A 25,152-nucleotide genomic window follows, 5' to 3' on the forward strand; every position below is an offset into this window, starting at 1 on the left:
GGCCTAGTGACAGATGGTAAAGAAATACAAAACAGGTCTTTATTTCCAAATCTGTTTTGAATCATAACTTTTACAGAGAGTAAGTAAGTAAAATGTGCCGTCAAGTTGATTTCGACTCCTGGCACCCACAGAGCCCTCTGGTTTTCTTTAATAGAATACAGGAGGGGTTTATCATTGCCTGCTCCCATGCAGTGTGGCCAGAACCTAAGGGGTATACTTGTGAGTCAAATGGGCGGTAACCCAAAATTTGGCTTTTAAAAAGCTAAATCTGGCAACAGAGCTCCCATGCAGTATGAGATGATGCCTTTCAGCATCTTCCTATATCGCTGATGCCCGATATAGTAGCAGCAGGGATTCGAACCGGCAACCTTCTGCTTGTTAGTCGAGCATTTCCCCGCTGCACCACTTACATATCACCTAATGGGGCAGTGGGGAAATGACTTGATTAACAAGCCAGAGACTGCTGGTTCAAATCCCCACTGGTATGTTTCTGAGACTATGGGAAACACCTATATCAGGCAGCAGCGATATAGGAAGATGCTGATAGGCATCATCTCATACTGTACGGGAGATGGCAATGGTAAACCCCTTCTGTATTCTACCAAAAATAACCACAGGGCTCTGTCATCACCAGGAATCAACATCGAATCGATGACACACTTTACCTTTTACATATCAAATAAATACTGTGGCTCATACACTTACAAGCACCATGCTTGGAAATAAAAAGAAGATCAAAATCAAGGGTGCCATTTAATTGTTCAAAGAGTTGTTGCAATTGTTTAAGTGTTTACAAAACTGATCATGTCCTTCTGGTAAAATCATATCACTTATCAATGTGATGTGAACACAGTAGCAGGTTCAACATAGGTTCACTACAGTTATGTTACCTAAACCCCACTGCTGCTGTAAACAACAGGTCAAGCCAATTGTAAACAATAGGTCAAGCCAATGGCACTGATTTGAATGAATTGCCCAAGCACATAATCTTTCTTCATAACCTTCTTGAGAACATCCCATAATAGTCTAGGATTCCTTCTTTAATATGTATTCTATGTTGTTGAACTTTAATCTTTGTACTATATCCAATGGAGTCTCTCCTTCCTGAAAAAAAAAGAGGTAAATGAAACAGTATTAGATGTAATTAAAGAAGGTAGTACTGATGGCTGACAGGATGCACATCTTGGCATTGCGGTAAATCAAACTGGGGCTGCTGTGGACACATAAGGCAACCCCTGACATGATTGAGGACAGGTGATTGCACAAGCAGGCATCCACAGCAGCGCCAACATGGTTTAGGTCCAGGATGTTGCCAAGACACTGCGCCCCATGTCAGCCAAGATATATCATCCAGAGGGAGAAGAGGCGCTCTTATCCCTGGACTTCAAGGCCAAAGTCCAGGGCCTCCACACCCCCTGGGGGTCCCCAAATCCTCTTTAGTCTGTCCTGAGTGGTGTAGTTTGTGCCCTCAAATACCTACATGTTAAAAAATGATGATTAACCTGCAGCAGGAGGGCCGCCAAAGACCTTTAGGTCCAGTCTCCAAAGTTACTCTGAGAGGGAGTAATCCTTTGCAAGCTGTATAGATATGAATGGATGTTGGGCAAGAATTACTACTGTTGATGGGACATATGCAGGATGTGCTTCCTTTGGATTCTGCCCACTATGACTAACTTTGTTGTTTCAACACTGATGTAGTTGCAAATTCAAAAGTGCAGGTGGTCTGCATGATAGTCCCCATAGCCACAGATCATTTCAGTGCAAAAAATCAACAACAACAACAACAACAACTAATATTTATATATTTGGAAACAAAAGTTTCCAAAGCAGTTATATAGAGAAATGATAAATATATAAGATGGCTCCCTGTCCCCAAGAGCTCACATAGGGCCAGTTACTCTGGGGGTGGATAGGGCCAGAACGGACATTGAACCACCTTCAAATTATTCTCTTGACAAAATTAATCACAGAATATATGGTCCCAGACCCTTCTGCAGTGGAATGGCTTTTATAAGGCATAGGAACATGGGAAGCTGCCTCAGACCATTGGTCCATGTAGCTCAGTGTTGTCTAAACAGACTGGCAGAGGCTTCTCCAAGGTTGCAGACAGGAGTCTCTCTCAGCCCTATTTTGGAAATGCCAGGGAGGGAACTTGGAATCTTCTGCATGCAAGCATGCAGATGCTCTTCCTAGAGCAGCCCCATCCCCTGAGTACTCTATTTTACAGTGCTCACATGTAGACTCCCATTCAAATGCAAACCAGGGTTGACACGCAAGTCCTTTTCAGACATGATTAAAGCATGGACACTATATTCTAATGCAGTTTCCTCCAGAACACACTGGGAAGCCCCACTCCTTTGCTGATGTGCTCTGAAACCTTGACCCTCCATCAGATGCATAACCAGGGTGGGGCAGGCAGGGCACGTGCCCTAGGCGCCAATTGCAGGGGGGGGCACAAAGTGCCTGCCATGCCCCACCCATGTCCCCAACCACCACAATTTTATTTAAAATAATTATCTTATTTTTTGTGAAAATTTCCCCTTCAATCCCAGCGGGCGCCACCGGGCAGGCCCGCTGCCACTCACCGCTGCCTGCCACGGCCGCACCCCCCTCACTTGCACAGGCGTGACTCTGAGTTGGGGTGGGCTGGCGCTCTCCCATTGGCTGCAAGCCTGCGGAGAGTGTGCGCGGCACCTACCCCACCCCCAAGAGCCCCCTCCCCCGAGCGAGCAGCACTTGCTGATTATTTTCAAGCAGCGTTTGCTGCCTGAAAGCCTCTATTCCCCTTTGTATGTGGCCACTCCCTTTTGTGGTGTCACATGCAAGGGGGCTTGGCCCCAAGCTCCTTAGAGCCCAAGAGAGCTCCTCAGTTTCATTTCAGGCAGGCTTGCTGCCTGAAAGCCAGAAAACGCTGCTTGAAAATAATTGTTGAAAATAATTGGCAAGTGCTGCTGGTGGGGTTCCTAGTAGCCCATGCATGGGGGGGGGGCGGTTCTGGCCGGAACTGGCAGGAAGTAGCACCCACGGGTGCACACGCTACTTCCAGCCAAGAAGGGGAAAGGGGTGGCAGCTCCCTGCCGAGCTTAGGTTCAGAGGCATCAAGATTCCTCGTTTCTCCCGCCTTCAGAATGGAAAGTGAACTGTTTTCTTTTACTGTAAAGCAGACCATTTGGGGGAAGCAGAGAGAGGTAAACATAATATAGATTATTTCCTTCTTCCCACTGCTCTGCTTTCTAGCAATGGCTACGGATGTTTGAAGTGAGAAGGATGGGGGTGGCAACGGGGTGGGGGGAGGAAGAAAGGGGATTGTTATAAAGAAAAACTTAAAAGAAGTTGTGAGAGGAAGGGCAGGGGTGGATCTGGGTGGGAGATCTGCTTTTTCTTGCAGTTAAAGCTGCAGCATATTTACTCTGAAGTAGGTCCCATTCACTTCAAGGGGACTTGAACTTGGGGTGTGTGTGTGTGTGTGTGTGTGTGTGTGTGTGTGTGTGCGTGTGTGCGTGTGCGTGTGTACTCAGAAGAAAATCCAGCTATGGTCTGTGAAGCTCACTCCCGGGTAAGTGTGTGTGAAGTTGGAACCTCCTCAGCTCCAGTAAAAATGCATCTGATTGCAAGCAAAAGAGGCAGGAATTCTTCTGCTGCATCCCTGCTGAACTGGTTTCTTTAAGCACCCTGACCCCATTCCTGAATGCTAGACAAGAGGAAGAAAAATTGGTTCTGAATATGAGTTCTCTCAAGGGTGGAAAAAAATTAGAGCCAGACATGCCCCATGGTTTCCTGTTTTGTTTGGGATCTTAGTCTTTTGTTCGGGATCCATGTGTGATGCCTTGGGGAAAGAAGTCCTCATGTTCTAGTTGAAAGAACACCATTTTCCTCTCCTTTAACTTTAAGGAATGGGGCAGTACTGGAATGAGTTGGGGGGTCGGGGGGGGGGAGTGCTCCCTCTAGTTTTTTTCATCTCTGTGTGGAATGAGTTTTGTTCTGGGTGGCAGTATCAAGGCACTGTGTACGCAGATGCATTCAGAATCAGTGCCTTCGCCCTCACATCCCCTGCCTTCATTTTCTGTTGCATGCTAGAGATGGGGGTGGGATGGCATAGAGAAGCCAGACCAGGCATTCAGGTGTGCTATTCTTTCATGCCTTTACGCCTTTGAGGGGTTGCAGATAGAACTGCAAGCCTTTTGGGTGGGAACTAGATCGTGTCTGAGTTCGGCATAGCATTAGCATAGCATAGTATAGCAGTTATCTGAAAGATGGGTGTCAGATGTTTGGACAGGGGTGCAATTTCAGTGCTTGCTCTAGGCATTATTTTCCCTAGATACGCCCCTGCCCTCCATTCTCAATGCTTACACCATTTCTGTCTGAAGAGACAAATTCTGCACATGAGAAGAGATCATCTCTGTGATGTGGAATGTGTACCGGATCTCTCCTCACATTGATCTCTTCAAACAAGTGCTGCAAGTGGGGAAAGTGGAGGTGCAGTGATGTGGCTCCCAAGCACACACTTTGGGATTTGTAGAATGTTTTGCACAGAACTAGAGATGTCCACAGATTGAATACTTTAAACATATATATTGTTCTCTATGACAGATTTTTAGAAAAACCCAACAATTTTTAGCAGAAGGGAGTGGAATGGAAATTAAAGGAAACCATACAAAGTTAAGAGGGAACAGAAACAGAGCAAACCATCCACCTACATGAGGTAACCAGCGAGAAGGATTTTGTAGTGGATTTACCAAACCATTACTGATACTGAGGGCTCCAGTTTGGTCATTAGAGTTCTCTGGGGAAATATTGTATGCCATGCAGTTACCCAGTAAAAACAAAAATATGGTTCACTATGATGATCATTCTTGATTGTTCTGCGGAGACTCAGTTGACCATTTCAAGAAGCAAGTTCATGGGCAACTGCTTCTGCATATCAGAATGTCTGTGGGTTGAGATTATTTGTAATTATTATTATTATTTGTAAAGGGTTGCTAGGAGTGCTGAACACACACCCCCTTCCAGCTAACAGCAGATGGGGAAGGGGGAGAATAACTTATGATCTACATAGGAAAAACATTTTTTTTCCTCCCTAGAGAAAAAACAACTAGGTCCCACCATTCATAACGGGTGTGATGGTCTAGGAGAAAACAGTCAAAACTGTAGCCATTTTAAGAGTTCTAACTTGCTTACCGTATCTGTTATGGAAGGATCACCACCTGCTTCAAGTAGTAGAGGAATGATGGACTCATTCTTCATTTCACAGGCATAGTGGAGAGGTGTCCTTCCTAACTGGAAAGAACCAAAATGTTGAGTTTTTCAAGCATAAACTGCAGGTCTGTACTCATGCTTCTCTATTAAGGTATCCTTCATTTTTAAGAAGAAAATGAGACAGTTATCTTCTCAAGCTTTCCATATGTTATTAATGATTACAATTGTTGTATTTTTATAATCATTTGTTCTACTCTTCCATAAAACTCTAGGCTAGGAGTGGAATCCAGTGGCTTCTTCAGGTTGTACAGAAGAGTATAGCTTAAAAATAGGTAGAAAATACAGCTCCTAAAGTCACCAGGAAGTGTATTTTTTACCCATTTTTAAAAAATTCCTGGAGTAGTCAGTGCCAGGCTGGCACCCACTAGCATTCTGGCTGAACAGCTGGATTAGTAGGCTGTTGTAGCCAATAAAACCAAGCAAGGAAGCAACAGGCAAGGAGGGGGGCTAGATGAAGCTCCGTGCTTTGGGTGATTTGTTGGCTGCCTGTAGTAGTAAGTTCTCTGGTAGCTTTTTGGTTTTGTTTGATTGGGTGTGGGTGTGGATGCAAGTCCTGGCTTTCTCACCCTTGAGTTCTCTTTTCTGACCCGCTTTCTCTCTCCCCCTGCCCTTCTTTTTTTGCTCTCTGCTTTCCGGCTTGTTGCCCCTGGCATCTCTCCCCTTCCCCTTTCTGCTTTTTGGCCTCTGCCTTCTCTCCCCCACCCCCACCCCCACACACTTCCTGCCTTTTGGTCCCTGCCTTCTGCTTTCTCCCCTTTTGTGTCTTCTGCTCCCTTCCTTCTCTCCCCACTTCTGCCTTTTGGCCCCACCTTCTGTTTCTGCTTTGTCCCTTTTTTTCTTTTCTTTTTGCCTTTTGGCCCCTGCTTTCTGCTTTCTCCCCTCCACCCCTCACTTTTGGTTGCTGCTGCCTCACCACTTTCTGGTTTCTTCCTTTTGCCCTGCTTTCTGCTTACCCCTGTTTCTGATATACAGTGGTCCCTCTACTTACGAAATTAATCCGTTCCGAATGCACATTTGTAAGTCGAAAAATTCGTAAGTCGAAAAGCGGTTTACCATAGGAATGCATTGGGAACGGATTAATGCGTTCCGGAGCCTAGAAAAAAGACCCAGACCCCCAGTAAGGCTTGCAAACTGCACAGGAACATTTCTTTTCAAGAATAAACAGGCAGTAAACAGGCAGGCAAGTCAAGGAAACCGCATGTAAAATTCGTAAGTCAAGGAAACCCCATCTAAAAATTTGTAAGTCGAGGAAACCCAATCTAAAAATTTGTAAGTCGAAAAAACCGCATCTAAAACCGGATCTAAAACTGCCGTTTGTAACTCGAAAAATACTTATGTCGAGTAGTTTGTAAGTCGAGGGACCACTGTATTCTTTTTGCCCCTGCTTTTCTCCCTTTCTCTCTGCTTCCCTTCATGTCAGTGGGCTTTCCCTCACCAGTATGGAGGAAAGCATGGTGGGTGGGAAGGAACCTCCTGCCTTGGGAGTAGGCTCTCCTCCATCCCCCTAGCCCTAGTGTCCTCTAGGGGTGTGCACAGACAAAAAAATGTGGTTTGGTTCAAATACAAATCTATTCAAACTGAACTGCATTGAGGAGAGCTGGTCGTGGGGTAGCAACCATGACTTGTCCCCTTAGCTAAGCAGGGTCCACCCTGGTTGCATATGAAAGGGAGACTAGAAGTCTGAGCACTGTAAGATCCATCCTCAGGGGATGCAGCTGCTCTGGGACGAGCATCTGGGTTCCAAGTTCCATCCCTGGCAGCATCTCCAAGATAGGGCTGAGAGAGATTCCTGCCTGCAACCTTGGAGAAGCTGCTGCCAGTCTGTGAAGACAATACTGAGCTAGATAGACCAATGGTCTGACTCAGTATATGGCAGCTTTCTATGAACCGGTTCGGTTGAACTGATCAGCTGGTCTAGTCTATTTGACTGAACAGTCCAGGCAGCCATTACCTGTAAAGGGGAACCCAGTGAAGATTCCCCTTTACAAGTACAGGGGGTGGGGGCCCTTCAAAAGGTAAGGGGTGATCGGGCGGGGGTGGCAAGAGAGGGGGAAATCTGCTTTACCCAGGCGCTGTGGCTGCCGGTGCCACAGCTTGCCCTCCCAGTGTGCTCCCCCATCCTTTACCAAGCCACCAGCTTGGCACCATTTGTGTGGCATCCACACGTGCTGCTCCCACCCAGCCACCCCTGACAGTGTCCAGTTCAATCCACGATTGAACCTCCGAACCGGCCCTGGTTCAAGGCAAACCAGTTCATCACAAACTGTTTGTGTGCACACCCCTAGTTCCTACCAGCTGCCACTGAGTATAGCCAAGGATCACTCATACACCCATTTCTTCCTTCCAACACAAAACTGTTTCTGAATGACTTATTTCAGGCCTGTGTTATTCTATTCAAGTTCCTGTTCAGAATTAGTTCTGCACTTTCCCTTTGCTCTCTAGCTGCTCTGAATTTTAGAAAAACATCTCCCCTCAACATTAAAAATAAAAGAAAAAACAAATTCTCTAGATATTTTTATTTATTTATTTTTATATACCGCCCTTCCAAAAATGGATATATAATTTCCATACCATAAGCTCAATCAAGTGGCAAGAGATGGCTGTAAATTTTCAATATTTAATTATAAGTGGAAAAGTAATGTATCTCCCACAGACGGTAAATGTCCAGGAGATATTATTGGCATCACATATAATGCTAACAATAATTTCTTATAACTGAGTCAAATGGTATTTCCCAAATTGTGTGCATTTCTATTGTGCCACAGAAGAACTACTAGTATGTAATGAAAGAATAACTAACCAGTTAATTAATTGTCACCTATGAGTCCAAAGCACCCATTTGTAGAAAAGGCTATCTGCTGTTTCATTGTATGATTTGATGCTCTTGATAATCTGCTCTGTCTCTGAATTGGGTATAACCTCCTGATGCAAAGACACAGCAGAATTCACACCCTCAGAGGAAGCCACTGTCAGATGCCTAAGGGCAGGATCTCAAACTGGGGCTTCCAGAAGTTAAGTTCCAGTGGCTTACCTCCTGTACAACCAGCACTTTCTCCTACTTCAAGTCTGCCAGAGTGAGCCCTGGGCTTCAAGAGTGCAATGTGATTGATTAAGTGCCATCAGGTAGGTGTCAACTCTTTGTAACCACATAGATAGGTTCTCTCGAGGATGATCTGTCTTCAACTTGGCCTTTAAGGTCTCTCAGTGGTGCATTCATTGCTGTCGTAATTGAGTCCATCCACCTTGCTGCTGGTCATCCTCTTCTCTTTCCTTCAAATTTTCCCAGTATTATGGACTTCTCAAAGGAGCTGGGTTTTTGCATAATGTGTCTGAATTATGATAGTTTGAGCTTGGTCATTTGTGCCTCAAGTGAAAATTCTGGATTGATTTGTTGTATTATCCATTTGTTTGTTTTCCTGGCTGTCCATGGTATCTTCAAAAGTCTTCTCCAGCACCAAAGTTCAAAAGCATCAATGCTTTTTCTATTTTGCTTCTTCCAAGTCCAGCTTTCATATCCATAGAGTGTCACGGGGAAAACCATTGACTCAACAATTCTAATTTTTGTAGGTATAGACACATCATGGCATCTAAATATCCTTTCCAAGGCCTTCATTGCAACCCTACCAAGTGCTAGTCTGTGGCATATTACTTGACTGCTGGATCCTTGCAATGTAAACTGCTCCCAATTAGCTGGCCCTCATGGGCCAATTCTAGCACACCAGGCTTATAAAGTTCTAGTAGAACTAGAGCTAGTTCATTGGTCTGGACAATTGATCAGATGGAATCATTGCTTTAGAGTCCTCCCCTCCCTTCTGCAGCTTCTGACTCTTCCAACTGCCATAGGTTTCAACTCTTCCAACTGCCATAGGTCTCATCTGATTTGGATTACACTCCCACCTCTAGCTCTTCTGACCTCTGTTGGTTCATTGTGGAACTCAGTCTTCTGCCTGGCTCTGACCAATAGATGCTTCTGTTCCTTGGATTCTGCCTTCTCTAGAACTAAACCCATTTTTTTACCATGCTGCTGTCTCTAGACCTGAACTTGACAGGTATCCACTGCATCCTTGCAGGTGCCACTACTCTGGGCTTGCATCCATGCAATCAGGAAACAGCCTCAGTAAAGGAAGTCACACAGAAATAAAGAGGGTGAGCTCCTCTGAGCCAGAAAACTCTTTCACAATCTAAATGAGCTTTCAATGTAACTTCTCGGGAACAGGACTTTCCCTAAGGGCTAGATCACAGAGTAAACAGAATCCTAAAACATTCTGCACAGATATTGGTCCACTTACATTATCTGTAGCATTAACATTAGCACCAGCTCTAAGTAACAGCTTGATGAGATTTTCATTCTGCTTAGTTCTGGATACCTGTTCAAAAGATTGAGGAGAACTTTATGTTCACAGTGAGCTAAGTCAAATACATAAAAAGTAGTCAGATAAATTAGAACTTACTCTTAAAATTATCTTAAAATAATTTATAGATGGTACATGACTCCTGTGAAATTGGCATATATTACTAAAAATAAATATATGCTCTGTAATGAGAAGAGCACTGTAATGAGAAGAGCACATATTTTCATCTATGGTGGATGTGCCCAAGCATTAGAGGCTTTTGGGACTTGGTATTTGCAGAAATGGGTAAAACCATTCATCAGGAAATTAAAATGGACCCTCAGCTAGCATTGTTGGGAATATTTACTGAGGAAAATAAAATAATAAAATCTAAAGAGCTAGTGATTTATATGTTGATAGCAGCTAGAATGGTGATAACTAAACATTGGAAGCAAGGAACATTATCTTTAGGTGAATGGTACAATAAGCTTTGGTTTATAGCTACAGCAGAGAAATTAACCCATTTGTTGCATCTTCAAACAGGACAATCAAAACCATATTCTTTCTTTGTGATTAGGCAAGATTTAATATTTTTTAATTAAATAAATTATGTTAAAGTATTGCCTATTCTATATTCCAATATGGAAAGGTGTGTGTTATTTATAAAATGCTCATATTTGTTTGAGTTTTGGATTGGTAACATTAATTAAAAACTGATAGGCATTTGGCACACAACCCGCCTGATCTGACACTCATCGAGAAGAACTGTATTCTGATCATTGATATTACAATCCGAGGGGATAGACGAGTTGATGAAAAACAATTGGAGAAAATAAATACAAGGACCTTCAGATAGAAATTGAGTGGTTCTGGAAAAAGAAAACAATAGTGGTGCCCTTGGTGCAGTACCAAAAGAACTTGAACACCATCTTGATACCTTGGCCATCAATCAATACAACACATCGACTACAGAAGGCCACACTACCTGGGACAGCACAAATACTACGATGATATCTTTAATTCTTCTTTAGTTATCCTAGACCCTTGGAAAGGGCTCAATAATTAAAGTACCAAGCCCAGTCAATAACATCTGCTAGACTGTCTGTAAATAGCATAGCAGTACTAGCACTACTACTGCTAGTAGTAGTAGTAATAGTAGAGACCTGATCTCTAGGAATCTAACGTGTGTGAGTTGTTATGCATTCTGGGATCTGTGATATTAAATTATGTAATGCTCTGTGTTTAATAAATAAAGATTAATTTAAAAAAACTTTATCTTCTACAGTCATGGCTGGCCCAAATGCGGCATAGCATTGTCCTTCCTTTCCTGGTGGTGTGCTCCACTCTCCCCTCCAGCCCAGCACATGTTCCACTCTCTTTCCCTTCGCCTGGTAATGCACTCCGCTCTTCCTGTTACCTGGCTGCACATTAGTGTTGCTGCTGCTCCTCCCACCCCCTAGATTTTTTTTAAAAAGAAGAGAAAGAGAGCAGAAGATGCTCTAGGCCACCACCTCTCTCCTCCACACATTCTTTTACTTATTAAACTCCAGAGAGTGGGAGAGCTGTAGAGACTAAGAAAAATAAGTAAAAGGGTACATGTCATTGAGTAAGGGGGGCACTGATGGAAGTGACAAGCTGGTGGGGGGAGAAAGAGAGAGGGGATGAAGTGGTGGGAGGCAGAGGCATACAGGTGGGATAATACCTACAGCAGGGGGCAAGGTGGTGGCACCCACTGCACACATACCCCATCTGCTGCCTGAGGCAATTGCCACACTTTCCCTCATAGAAGGGCCTACCCTGTTCCCAACCACCCAAATAATGATGTGGCATTATCTTAGCATTGCCTGAAAAATATTCTGCCATCACTTTTTGGTACTCTGAAGCTGTCCAGCTGTTGGCAACAGACACTCTCATATTGGCTTGATCTGCAGTCCGCCAAGTTAAGTGTCCTCTATAAGTGATTATGATACTAATTCATAGAGCTCCCTCCAATCTCAAAAGCATTACAAGTTCCATTGATCCCAGTGGAATGTAATTTAAAGTATGGGCTACTTCATGTATTACAAAATTCCTGCATTGAAGATACTTCTATGTAGATTTTTCACTGTGTGCCAATGAGCTGAGAAGCTTTGACTAACTATCTGGCTTCTAAAGGTACATGTTCACTGCAGAAAACATACATGTGCAATGGCCATGGGACAATCCATGCAAAGACTGTATATTGAAATTCCTGAACCTTGAAATGGTCCCCAAGATATGGATTACAGGCTCATTTTGACATTCAGCTATATGTTTGTGCATTTAGAACTTAATTTGTAAGGTAAAGGTAAAGTGTGCCGTCGAGTCACTGTCAACTCCTGGTGACCACAGAGCTTTGGTTGTCAGAGCTTTGGTTGTCTTTGGTAGAATACAGGAAGGGTTTACCATTGCCATCTCCCACACAGCATGAGATTATGCCTTTCAGCATCTTCCTATATTGCTGCTGCCCAATATAGGTACCAGCAGGGATTTGAACCGGCAACCTCAGGCTTGCTAGACAAGTCATTTAATATTCTTCTTTGTGGTAAATGTGGAACTGAAAAATCAGATTACACACAAGAAACAGAGCTGAGCCCACATCCCTTTCCTAATGTCTAAAGGAATACAAAATTTAATCAGATGATGCCTGTAATAGAGAGAAATATAATGTACATTAGGGATGTGCACAAAACAGATTTTCCTTCCCCCATCCCCAAGCTCAAAACAAAACAGATGGCTGAATTGTTTCATCAAAAAGTCAGTTGAATTGGTTGTTTTGACAAAACTCAAAACATTTCTAGTAAAATTCAGAACACCCCATTGTTCCCTATGGCTTCACAGAGTGCCCTGCGCATAAGTTTTACATTGCAATTTGGATTGCATTTTGCAACCTTGCCTTCAAAAACACTGCAGAAGCACACAATAAAAGGGAATTTGTCCCTCCCAACACAGAACATACATTTCAAAGACAGTCCAAAAACAGCCAAGAAAGAATAACTGACCCAGAATCTACTTTCAGCCACAGTGCCTGCGCTGCAGTAACATCATTGCTCTCTCCCATATAATTATGACTCCCTACACTCCTAGCAGTGCAACAGCTGCCACAGGAGCACCCTTACTAGCAGTAAGCATTAGGGTTGTGCGTTTTGTCTTTTTTCCTGTTTTGTTTTTGGCTCGAATCCAAAACACCCCCATTTTGTTCTTTGTTCGAAATTGCAAAGTCCAAATCTGAAATGTTTTGGATTTTAAAAAATGGCCCCAGGGAAAAACTAGTGGGTGGGGGTGGTAGTGTCAAATGGGTGGAAACTACCACCCAAATTTCAGAGGAATTGGGCAAAGGGCTGGGTTTTGGTGAAGTTTTGAAGTATAGGATTTTCCCCTTAGGGAAGAATTGAGGTTTTAGCAAAAGTATAGCTTCATGTTGGGGGGAAAGGGGTGGCCCAGAGCAGAGTAGGGTGGGTGGTAGTGCCCAGTGGGGGCAAGGAAGCTGCCAGAATTATTTCAAAGGAATTGGGCAGAAGGCTGATTTTTAAACATATAATGGAGTTTGTGTGTCTGTAAAGTTCTTCCCCATAGGGAATGATGGACCTCCATAACTCCTGCCCCATAAATGCACTTGGGGGCACCAGGGTGGCCCAGAGCGAGTGGTGGTGGAGAGCACATAGGGTGCCAACCACCCACATGGGTTCCTAACCCATGGGGTACTGGGTACTGTTGTTTCTGAGATGTTTTGAGTGTAGATTCAGATTCTCTGGTAGCATATGAGAGTGGATTCATGGTTTGTCATTGAAAATCTCATATGCTACCAGAGAATCTACACTCAGAAACACCTCAGAAACAACAGAACCCAGCACCCCATGGGTTAGCACCCCATGGGGGCGGTTGGCACCCTATGTGCACTACACCACCACTCACTCCTGGCCACCCCAGTGCCCCCCCAGGTGGAGTTATGGGTCTGCTGAAACCTCCATTATTCCCTGAGGGGGACCTTAAAGAAGCGTAAACTTCCAACAATTCCTAAGAAATCAGCCCTTTGCCCTATTCCTTTGGAATATGGGTTGTGGCAGGCACCCCTTGGGGCACTTGCACCCAACCCACTGTTTTGCCCCTCAGGCCCCCTTTCTGCCCCGAATCCACCCCAAAGTAATTTCAACTTCAGAAATTCTTTAAAAATCAGCCCTTTTCCCAATTCCTTTGGAATCTGGGTGGCAGCAGGCACCCATTGGGGCACTACCACCTGAACCACTCTTCTGTCCCTAAGGCCCCCTTTCTGCCCCCAATCCACCCCAAATAACATTAACATCACACCAACAACAGCAGAGCTTTGGAAAAAATCAGGCAGATTTCCAAAGGTCATGCACATCCACATCCCACCCCCCGTCCGAAATGCAACTGATCTACACACAACAGTGTGAAACAACAACAATGAAATGCACACTGCCCCACTGGCCAATGAGGGTAAAATTTACCCTTAAATTTGCTTAAAAGGAATAAGGAGGCAATTGCCAGCAGATGAGCTCATGCTTTCGCTGGCCAATCTGCGGGCTGGAAGGGCTGGAAATTCAAACAGATGTCAAAACTCAAAATGGAGACGGAAGGAGAAAGACTTTTCACAATTGCAAAATGGAGTTCCAAAACAACAAAACATTTTGTATCCGAAACAGGGATGTTTTGTTTTGGCTACAAAATTTTCTGTTTTGGGCATTGGGTGTTTTGAGCATTGTTTTGGCTACAAAACAGCCGAAATGGCCTGTTTTGTTCACAAAACGTTTTGTATCCTAAACGAAACGCACATCCCTAGTAAGCATAGCCATGAGATCTAGAACAACTTCAGCCACATTTTCAATCTTGCAGTACAGATTGAATAGCAGACCAGAGCAGTGAGTGAAGCACAAGTAAGTCTCAAGGCCGGACATGGAGCTCATCATAGCAATCACCAAGGAATATCAGAGAGAGAGAGAGAGAGAGAGAGAGAGAGAGAGAGAGAGAGCTGCTACTGTCCATTTCTCACCACAACACTAGCTCACAAACAAAACAAACCACAACTCAAGGAAGGCAAGCACCCAAGTCCTGTCTTCGTTATTCTGAGATCCAGGAAAACCAGATAGTTATAGCAGCAATAGCACCACATATTAGGGATCTGTATGAGGCGAGAAGTGGATAACTTTAAAGGAGGGGGAGGGTTCTATTACCCCTCCCACTGTGTTTCCCTCACCAGCACTGTGTATTCAAATGGTCTGGCAGGGCAGCAGCATACCTCCCTGCCACCCTCTTGCTTCCTGTGACCGGAAGTTCCCAGTGCACATGCGCACTGGGAACTTCCAGTCACTTCTGCTCTGAGGAAGCAATGGGGCGGCAAGGAGGTATGCTACTGCCCCTCCAGAACACACTCCCCCACCATTAAAGATATCCATTCCCCCACCTTTGAGCTGGCTCAGATGCTGCTCCACAGAATCAGTTCGGCACTACTAGAATGGAGTACTGAACAGTTCTGTGCACATCCCTACAGCATATTATACTTGGCACTGAGAAAACCACAAAATCAAACCTTTCTTGATTCCTTCCTCCTCTCCTGATGTATCCTTTTCAAGAGAGGCACACTATAAGGGCTCTCTCTGCCTCCCAGTCCCTTTGAGTACATTTTGAAACTCCATCCATTTGGGCTCTCTCCCCCTCCCCACCCCCAGTCAATGGGGGCACAGTTGCCCATAACAACACTTGATTGTATGATAACAATCCAACCAAGGATATTGCAAGCCAGTCAGAAGCCAGTGCCAAAAAATTAATCAGCAATGGAAAAACAAGCCTCCAAAATGATTCTCAAAATGTCAAAACTTTTTGAATTGAAATGGGGTTGTTTAGTTCCGAGCTTGAAACAGGCCCTTTAATTAAAGGGTGCTTAATTAAATGGTGTCAGATTAAACACTCGAAAAGGCCATTTGTAGATGAAACATTTTGATGTTGATGTTGAAAAAGTTTGCAAATCCCTAATGTACATAATATCCCAAACATATCCAGGAAATTGAGAGAGAGAGAGATCTAGGCGTAGAAGGCTACAATTTTCATGCTTGGTTTTCACATAGCTTACCATGAGGAGATACCCAATAAGCATAACTGGCATAAGAATGATAATGAGCAGGTAGTCAAGGAAGCTGAATCGTTTTCTGACAGCATAATGCAAACATGTCCGCTCTTTCTGGAGAGAAATAAGAGAGCTATAAGTATCATTGAACAAAGAATTTTCATTCTGTGATGTGTTTCTAAACAGGAAATGTTTTGAATGCCTTTGCCATGTTTTCACGAACTTCCCACAGTGACAGGGGTGTATCTAGGGTACGGCAGACAGAGCACGTGCCCCGGGCACCACTTGAAGGGGGCACCATTTTTAAAAATTATTTTTTTAAAAAAATATATGGCTGCCGAAAACAAAAAGGCCACCGCACATGCTCAAATGACCTTTATGAGGCCCTAGGCCATGCCAGGCCTTGTAGGGGCCATTTGAACATGTGCGGTGGTCATTTTGTTTTCAGCGGCCATTTTAAAAACATATTTTTAAAAATGGCCACTGCACATGCTCAAATGGTCCCTGCGAGGCCCTAGAGGCCAGAGGAGGAGGGGAAACTTTGCAGACCCCCCATGGCCTTTAGGAAGCCCCCCCCCAAGAGGCTACAGGTAAATATTAAAAAAATATATATATAATATATATAATATATATGTCACTGTACACATATTTAGTTTGGAACTATGTACAGAGACTCAGAGCTTGTGAATACTGAGCTGAAGCTTATGAGCTAGGATTGTATTCATTTGCTCTTACTTTGCTTCTTGTGATAAGTGAGTTAAATGTGATGTCTTAATAATATGGCTATTAATGATGAGTTTGCCTTTGAATCAGTGTGAAATCCTTAGTATTAAGGCCCACTGGGAGTTTCTTGCTCTCTTTCTCTCATTTTAACTGTCTTTCTGAAATACTAGAATATATTACAAGCAGTGACACAGTTTACTCTGCATATCCTTTAATTATTTCCAGAGTAACTGGGGAAAGTCAAATTCTCCATTTATTTTTAAAACTTATGTAATAGTGATGCTACAATTCATAATAGAGAATTAGACAGGCACTTCTGTTTAGTTTTCCAAGTATACCTCCACATAGTATTTGGGTATTTCATGAGCCCCAGCATACTGAAATTCGTAGTTTTCCAGCATTTTTTGGTCTGGCTAAATCCACTGCTATATAGTTTTTGAAATATTAAAAGATTAATGAGCTTGGCTTGTATTTTTGAGCTGATATTATGGTAAAGTTATCTGAAAGATGGGTGTCAGATGTTTGGACTGGGGGTGCAATTTCAGTGCTTGCCCTAGGCGCTATTTCCCCTAGATACGCCTCTGCACAGCAAGAGGAGGAGGAGGAGGAGGAGGAGGAGGAGGAGGAGCCTGAGAACACTGACCAACAAGATCTACACCATACCGGTGACAGTGCAATTTGTGCCAGGGCTGCTGCAGACTCAAGCGCAGCCCTGATGCTGTTGAGAACAAATGGTTCTTAATTATTGTGAATCGTTATTTCCATTCTCCACAGTGGGAATATCTGCGGTAACTGCAACAGCCTCTCATTCTCAACAGCACCAGGGCTGCTTATGAGTCTACAGCAGCCCTGGTGGGGATCACACCATCACTGGTTCAGTGCACATCATGTTTATTTATTTAACACATTTAATGTTGTTAATGTTGGCCATTGTTTGATTGGCTATCGGCATGTAACATTTATTTATTATTGATTCATTGATTCGATTTCTATACCAACCTTCCAAAATGGCTCAGGGTGGTTTACACAGAGAAATAATAAGTAAATAAGATGGACCCCTGTCCCCAAAGGGCTCACAATTTTAAAAAGAAACATAAGATAGACACCAGCAACAGTCACTGGAGGTACTGCGCTGGGGGTGGACAGGGCCAGTTACTATCCCCCTGCTAAATAAAGAGAATCGCCATGTTAAAAAGGTGCCTCTTTGCCCAGTTAGTGGGGATTTGTTTCATTTACACCCAGTAGTAGTCTGTACTAACAAGCTGGAAGGGCATAAAATGAGCCACAGCTGCTTTGGCACTGGTAGCTGCTCTCTTACTCTTTCTGGCCCCACCCCAGCTGAATTGAATTATTTTGGGATTGAGCTGAATTGATTGTATTCATAACTTGAATTGGGTAATCCCCACCCCTTGTCATGACATGCACCTGGTTGAAGATTTCCCTCCCCTACTGATCAAATGACCAGCCTACATGGCTTGTTTCCAGCTGGGGCAGGGCTGGCAGGCAGAGAGAGAGCAGCTGCCGATACTGAAGTAGCTGCAGCTTGTTTTTCTCCCCCTCTAGTTGGTTAATACGGGCGGGCCACTACTGCTTATACATATGAATATTCAATAGGCTTTAATTTAACCTGTTATGTTGAGGATGGAACACCTTCCCTTATGCTCAAAAATGCCAGACCACCCTTTGGGCTATGTACTTGTTGCTGCTCACCTTATTCTTGATGTTCACATCAGCATTTCTTTTCAGAAGGTAACTGACTATTCTGTTGTGTCCCTGTTTGCAGGCACAGATTAAGGGCGTGTCTCCGCCAAAGCTGTCCTGGATGTTCAGATTATTGCCATCTTCCTCCAACAGGAGCTGAAGTTCATTTAAGTCATTATTATAAGCTGCCTGACAAATGGGCTGGGGGAGAAAAGGGAAAGAAAGAAGAACATGGTCACAAAACTGCTCAGGGTTAACCAATTTTTTCAGCAGCCCTAAGGCTTCTCAGGGTTTGTTGTGGGTATGCAGTGAGCTTTCCTGTGCATCTAGATCCCAGGACAGTGGGATATTTTCTGCAAGGTTCAGCATAGGAACAGTAGACGTCTGGGTATGGTGGTCAATTCGCCATTTTGGAAAATAGGAGAAACTACAGTAATGCTGGTAGAACAAACACTGTCCTCCCAAGCAGTTGTGTTGCGTCTGTGACCACAGTAGCAGTGTCCCATTACCCCCTGTCCTTGTTAGGACTGTGTCTCATGACAGCCACGGTACACAAATGGTAAGGGTGTTGTACATGGAGCCGGTTGGGGTGGCAGGTCTCAGGGGCCTCCTGGCCCCCAGAAGTCCCAGCATGTTCTGTGCGAGTGTGCAGGATAGTCTAAGGAGCCCTGCAACACCGGGAGGCTGGTTGTAGCCCCCCAGTCGGAGGGCTACTTGTGGAATCACACCAAGGCGACACACAATCAGAGAAACAGGGTTAGCAGAGTGCGCGCTACACTAACTTTATTTAGGGGGGGCATTTACATGGGCTTGCCGCCAGGAGCCATGAGGCTCCCATTGCTTCCCAAGATCAGGAGAAATCAGGCTAGCCTTTCCTAGCTCAATTCTTGCTGATCATGAGAATAGCCTCGTTCTCTTTCTCCCACACATTACTCGTCATACTTTCCACAGTATCTGCTGGCAATATCCCCACCCATTTCATTGGACAGGCACAGTAAACTGAATTAAAGGGAGTCTGCCACCAGTAATTAATAAAGACAAGCAGCCAAGTCCTCAACTCGAGGGAAAGTGGGTGAGGCAGTATGTGAAAGTTATTTCCCCCTACTGCTTATTCATTCATTCATTCATTGAACTTCTATACCACCTAATATAGACATCTCTAGGCTTTGTACAGATTAAAACATAGTATAAAATATAAAACACTTAAAATTCATAAAACAGATAAAAATCACAATAGATAAAAACACATTAAATTTTCAAAATTAGATTTCAGTTAAAAGCCTGGGAAAATAGGTACGTCTTCAGGGTCCTCCTGAAAACAAACAGAGAAGGAGATGCTCTTATTTCAGCAAGGAGTGTGTTCTGAAGCGCTGGAGCAGCCACAGAGAAGGCCTGGTCCCAAGTTGCCACCAATACGAGCTTATATCTGTATTCATTTAAAATAGGGGAAATAAAGAAAAATAAAATAAAAGAGAACCAAGTGAATCAGATGTGACAAAGACACTGAGGCAATTCTCATGATCGGCAGGGTGCACAGGCAGGCGGGGGCGGGGAATGCAGGGTAAACCTTACTTTCCCAACAGATGAGCAAGGTGAAGGTAGTGAGAATGCATTCTGAACTCAGCCCTGCTCTCTGTGAAGCTCCATGAAGCACAGAGCAGAGTAGAGGGGTCTGAGCAGGGGGGGAGGTTCCAGCCTCCGGGCATCCCACAACGCACCATGTGGCACATGCGATGCATTGGGAGATTCCCCCATCAGACAGGCACTCTATGTGCCCATCTCTGTGTCCCCTTGGGGAAACTCAGCTTGAGGAGACCTACGAAACCCAGCAGCTGGGATAAGGGTGTGTGCGCACCCTTAACATCAACGAACAGTTGGGTTGTTTAGGAGGGTTAGCTGGGCAGGAAGCGGAAGGAACTGCAAGGATCCTGCTGCTTCTCATGAGCAGCCTAACCCCAGCTGGGCTGCCCCAAGCTGGTCGTGAGAACAGCCCCATTGGGGGAGGAGCCAAGATGGCAATCGGCTAGCAGCTACCTAACGAGGCTCCTTACAGAATTCACTCCAAGGGCACCTCTCCCTCGATCCATCATGCCATCAAAAGGGGAAAAACGAAGCAAGGATAACAAGTCCTGAGACTGAAAATGTTGCCCAAACTCAATCTGGAAGAAGGAGGAGGGGAAAACAGCTTAAGCTTGATCTCTTCCTTTCACCAATGAAGCAAAGGGAAACAGTGAGTACCATCCCACATGGTACGAACAGATCTATAACCCTGGCCACTGATAAATCAGAACCACCACCCCAACCCAACAAGGACTGCATAGGGGAGCTGCAAATAAATCCAAATATCTCAGATCCAGCAAAACGATCAGACCAGAGACACCCCAGGGAACGGAAAAAAGGGGCCCCTAAATCTGCCGTGTCTGATATTCATCTCCCCCGGGAACTCCTCACTCACTATCTTGGTGATTCATGCCTTTTGACGGCCTAGACTCTAATTACATTGACATCTAAACTAAATAAAATCTCTACTAAGTTGGACAAACTCAGGCTTGACTTAGAATAATTTACGCAGGGGCAGTGCTCACACACAGACTGTAATCTCCAGCCTGTCCCCACCCTCACGGTGTGGGCTCAAAATCTGCCACATAAACCGGATACTGGCATAAGACAAAGTTATCACAGAATCCTGCAACCACACCAAGTCCTCATGGAGCTGCCTGGTAGGGACTGCCAACTTTGGGCAAACAGGAAAGCCATAGAGGCTTCATTATTGGAGCTCTTAATGCTGCAACTTGACACCATAGAACTGAGAGATTTTCACTACCTTCCCTCTAGAGCTGGTTACAAAAGACTTTTTCTCATTTTTAAAACAGCTGCTATTCCTTCACTCCTCTCAAGGCTGACTGATCATGTAAGTTCTTATTGCCTTGCTGCCCGGTGTTGCTTTATGGACATGGGGGTTAGACCATTCTGCTCTAGGAGAAACTGCAATAAATCTCCTGTCCTGGTCAAAGCTCCCACTCTTTTAAGCTCACCTCAACTTAACCCTTCTACACAAAGTCCCAAGATAAAGGTAATTTACCAGGATCTTGCTGAATTAAAAATTAAAATAGCAGAAGCAAGGCACAATACAAAGGCTCTAACCTGTACAGAGGACTCCCTTTCTGACTTGAGCTCTGACTCAGAAAGTGAAATGGAGACATAAGGCACTACAAATACATCCAGAAAGCCCAAAAGAAAACTTACAGCGCACTTTGATGATCCATATCCTCAGATAATGAGTCTGAAATTGAATCTTCTGGCCCCTCCATTCCTCCTGTATGACAGCCCGCGCTGAGGATGAGACCTTCACCATCAGCCACCTCCTTCCTAGATGTGAACATCCCTATCTCTAGAGAGGGCCCATACGTGCTAACTCCACTACTTGCAGAGGGACATATTGAATGCAGGCTGACTCAGGAGAAAATTCACTGCCCTAGCCCCTCTCCACATTTCCAGCTCAGAAGGACGATGCACAATGCCCCTCTCCCCTGAGGAGCAGCACCATGCTGGCACCCAGTTTAAGACTGCCTTATGCCAGCGATCCCCACTTTGACAATCTCATTGCACTGATTGCTCCAGACAGCCTGATCATGCAGAGCGATCGGTCACCCTGTCTCAGCTCTCATCAATGTCTCCTAGAGCCCGCAGAGGTCAGCCACATCCAGGGGCATGATCCTGGCAAAACACTCACGATCCAGCAGGACTGCTGGCACTCTAAGCCCAATAGCATGCTGAGCATGCTAGACAAGCCAACTGATACAGTGAGCTCAGATGGTCCCCCTGTTGAGCCCCAGGGAAGGGAGACAGGACAGATATTGAAGGAATCAGCAGGTTCCCAGAGTGATACTTCAGAGCCCCCTGGGAGCACAGGAAGGATGCTAACAGAGGCTTCTCTATCCACTATACCTAGGCATCAGCTGCAACCCCCCAATGGACCTGCTGATGAACATGCTAATCTCACAACTGCCCTGACCTTGTGACATCCCCTAGACCAGGTATTCTCAAACTTGGGTCCTCAGGTGTTATTGGACTTCAACTCCCATAATCCCCAGCCTCAGTGGCCTTTGGTTGGGGATTATGGGAGCTGAAGTCCAATAACACCTGAGGACCCAAGTTTGAGAATCACTGCCCTAGACCATCATGGGATCAAGCTCACATCATGGAACGTTGCCACATGGGTTTGTTGCAGAGACACAGACTGCAACAGCTTCATCTAAAAATTTGACACAATCCTAGCTCAGGAAACCTGGATGGCAGCTGACCTTACACGCAATGGATTCCACTCATTCTCTGTGGTGGCTATATCTGGGACTGGGAATGGAAGGCTCAAAGGAAGTTTGGCAATACTTGTCTCCACCTCCATACGGGTAATGGTGACACCCCTCACCTCTTTAAAACAATATGCTATGGCCTTACTAATCCATTTTGGTCCCAGTTTGCTGCTGTTAATTAATGTATATCTACCACCTTAGCAACGGAAACCTGTAATTTGGTCTGTATGGACTGACCTTGAGCAGTACACAAATGACCTACTGCTGACCAATCCCAAAGCGCTGGTGGTGATGGGAGGTGACTTCAATGCTAGGATGGGACCAGATGACCACACCCTATTTACTCGACATCAGCTACCCATCCATCATCCAGGATCTGAGCTCCTACCCCTGTCCCACCTGTCAAAGGATCAGAGAGCAAATTTTGTGGGGCTCTGCCTAGCACAAATGACTGCCAGACGTAACCTTCAAATCCTAAATGGCTCACTGGAAAGTGATCACCCAGGAGAATTTACATATCTATCCAGTACAAAAACAAGCACCATAGACTATATTGCTGTTACTGGGAACCTGCAACCTTTTGTTGTGAACTTTGAAGTCATGCCCCATGTAGATAGTGACCATTTCCCACTTCTCTTCGAACTGGCGCCCTTGGCTCAACAGCTACACCTGGAAACTTGCTACACTCCCAATATTTTACCAGAGGGTCAGAGGAGATGCCATGCCAGATGGACACCTCAGCTTGATCAAAAAATATTAAGAATTGCTTGCAGCAGAACCCTTCCTGACTTAACAGCAAGACCTCACTTCAAAGGGTTCATCATTTGCCCCTTTGGAGATGTATGACACGTTAGTACATGAATTCCAACAACATTTAATTAGGAAAGTGGACTACACTTCAAAGCCACCCGGGCGTCCATCCAAACCCTGGTTCGATAAGGTCTGCAAAGAAAGCCCTTACATCCGCCTACCTCTCCTACAGTGCTAGCACTGGGGCCTAGCACCTTAGAGGGCCTCTCACACTTTTCACAACTCAAGAAACTATATAAACATCTATTGACAACCAAGAAGAGAGAGGCCATGAGGGCCACTTAGTCACAACTTATCCAAGCAGCCAAAGATAAGGACTCCTCCACATTTTGGTGCATCATGGCCAACCTTTCCTAAAATGGCATAACCCCAATAGATTCCCACATCCCTCCAGCAGTAACTACACTTCCAGAGCCTATAAGAGGATGTAATGGCAAACTCTGGTCCCCCTCCAAAGGACATAAAAGACTTGCCTAGCTGGCCACCGGTCACTGCAGTGGAGGTTGAGTCCCTTGTCTCGCAATCTAAAGCGGGAAAGGCCCCAGGAAAAGACCTCATCCCTATAGATTTTATAAAAAGTAATCTGGAGTGGTAGGCCCTAGTTCTGACTTCGTTATTTACCCATATTGACTGCCAGGGTCGCATACCCAGGGACTGGGGGCAGGTGATCATCGTCCCCATAATCAAAAAGGGACAAAGGGATGACCCTGCCGATTATAGGCCCATTAGCCTGCTCAACACCATCGGCAAGCTGTATGCCAGGCACATACATGGGAAACTCAAAGACTGGCTAGAGCAAGAAGTAATGCTGGCAGACAAACAAGCAGGCTTTAGGGAAGACAGATCTACAAGTGATCAGTGCCTGGTGTTCCAACATCTCATTGAAAGGTACTCTTCTAACAAATCTACCTCCCTCTATGCTGCCTTCATAGACCTTAAGGCTGCATTTGACTCTATCTCCTGAGTTAAGCTATGGGGAAAAAGCTTGAATCCTCCTCAATTGATAGGTGCCTGCTTTATCTGATTTGCACCCTTTACACAAACACATCACTTAAGGTGAGATGTAGCCCACAAGGACACCTTACGGAGCCTATATCAACCCAAAAGGGAGTTAAACAAGGATGTATCCTGGCCCCGCTATTGTTCAACTTCTGTATCGATGCCATGGTGAACTGTCTCAACAATCCTGACTTCCACCCTCCCAAGTTGGCCGGAAGAGCCATCTCCATCTTACTCTATGCAGATGATCCTGCTATCATTTCAAGGACCCCTGTAGGCCTCAGAAGGACGATGGCAACATTATCACAGCACTGCAAGAGTGGGCAACTGGAAATAAACTACCAAAAAAACCAAGGGCACGGCCTTCGCTAGAAGACTGAAGATCTACCACTGGAATATTGATGGACACAGAATTGAGCAGGTCGCCTGCTTTACATACCTGGTGGTGGTCCTTCATGACTCTAGCTCAAGAAGGGCCCATTATGATCACGTTGCCCTAGCGGCATGGAGGAGCTCCACTGCCATCTTGAGGTTCCTTCATTCTAGAGGCGGCCATTACATACCTGCAGCGCTCAAACTATATGAAGCCAAGTCGCTGGCACAATTATTATATGGCGCCCACCCAGGATCTCCATCCAATCTGGTTATACTGGAATGTGTTCAATCTAAATTCTTGAGAGGGGCCTTACAAGTGCCTTGCTGTGTCTCCAGTGCTGGAAACTGGCATGATATGGCTGGAAACTGGCATGATAAAAGTGGAGGCTAAGGTTTGGATGACAGTTCTCGACCATTGGCTCAAACTAGCCATTTGTCCACAGTGTCTGGCCCCACTAACCCTGTAGGACAATTTTCAATACTCATGGAAAGGGGCTGTCTTCAGTGAAGTGGTGCATCTGGGCTTCTCCCCGTCCCTTCTGTT

At 44.9% G+C, this 25,152-nt stretch overlaps 1 protein-coding gene across 1 annotated transcript in view; it reads right to left on the bottom strand.

The window, feature by feature from the left end:
• Positions 1-494: 494 nt before the first annotated feature.
• The window catches only part of ANKRD22 (ankyrin repeat domain 22), a 39,685-nt gene continuing 15,027 nt past the window's right edge, over positions 495-25,152 (bottom strand). Inside the window, exons 2-6 of the mRNA XM_053311343.1 lie at positions 18,121-18,312; positions 15,694-15,801; positions 9,546-9,623; positions 5,179-5,277; positions 495-1,104 (exon numbers count right to left, since the gene is read on the bottom strand). Coding sequence (XP_053167318.1) covers positions 1,027-1,104; positions 5,179-5,277; positions 9,546-9,623; positions 15,694-15,801; positions 18,121-18,312 — 555 coding nt within the window. The 3' untranslated portion in view covers positions 495-1,026. The remainder of the gene's footprint in view (positions 1,105-5,178; positions 5,278-9,545; positions 9,624-15,693; positions 15,802-18,120; positions 18,313-25,152) is intronic.

Source organism: Hemicordylus capensis, chromosome 3 (genome assembly GCF_027244095.1).
Source record: "Hemicordylus capensis ecotype Gifberg chromosome 3, rHemCap1.1.pri, whole genome shotgun sequence".
Lineage (NCBI taxonomy): Eukaryota > Metazoa > Chordata > Lepidosauria > Squamata > Cordylidae > Hemicordylus > Hemicordylus capensis.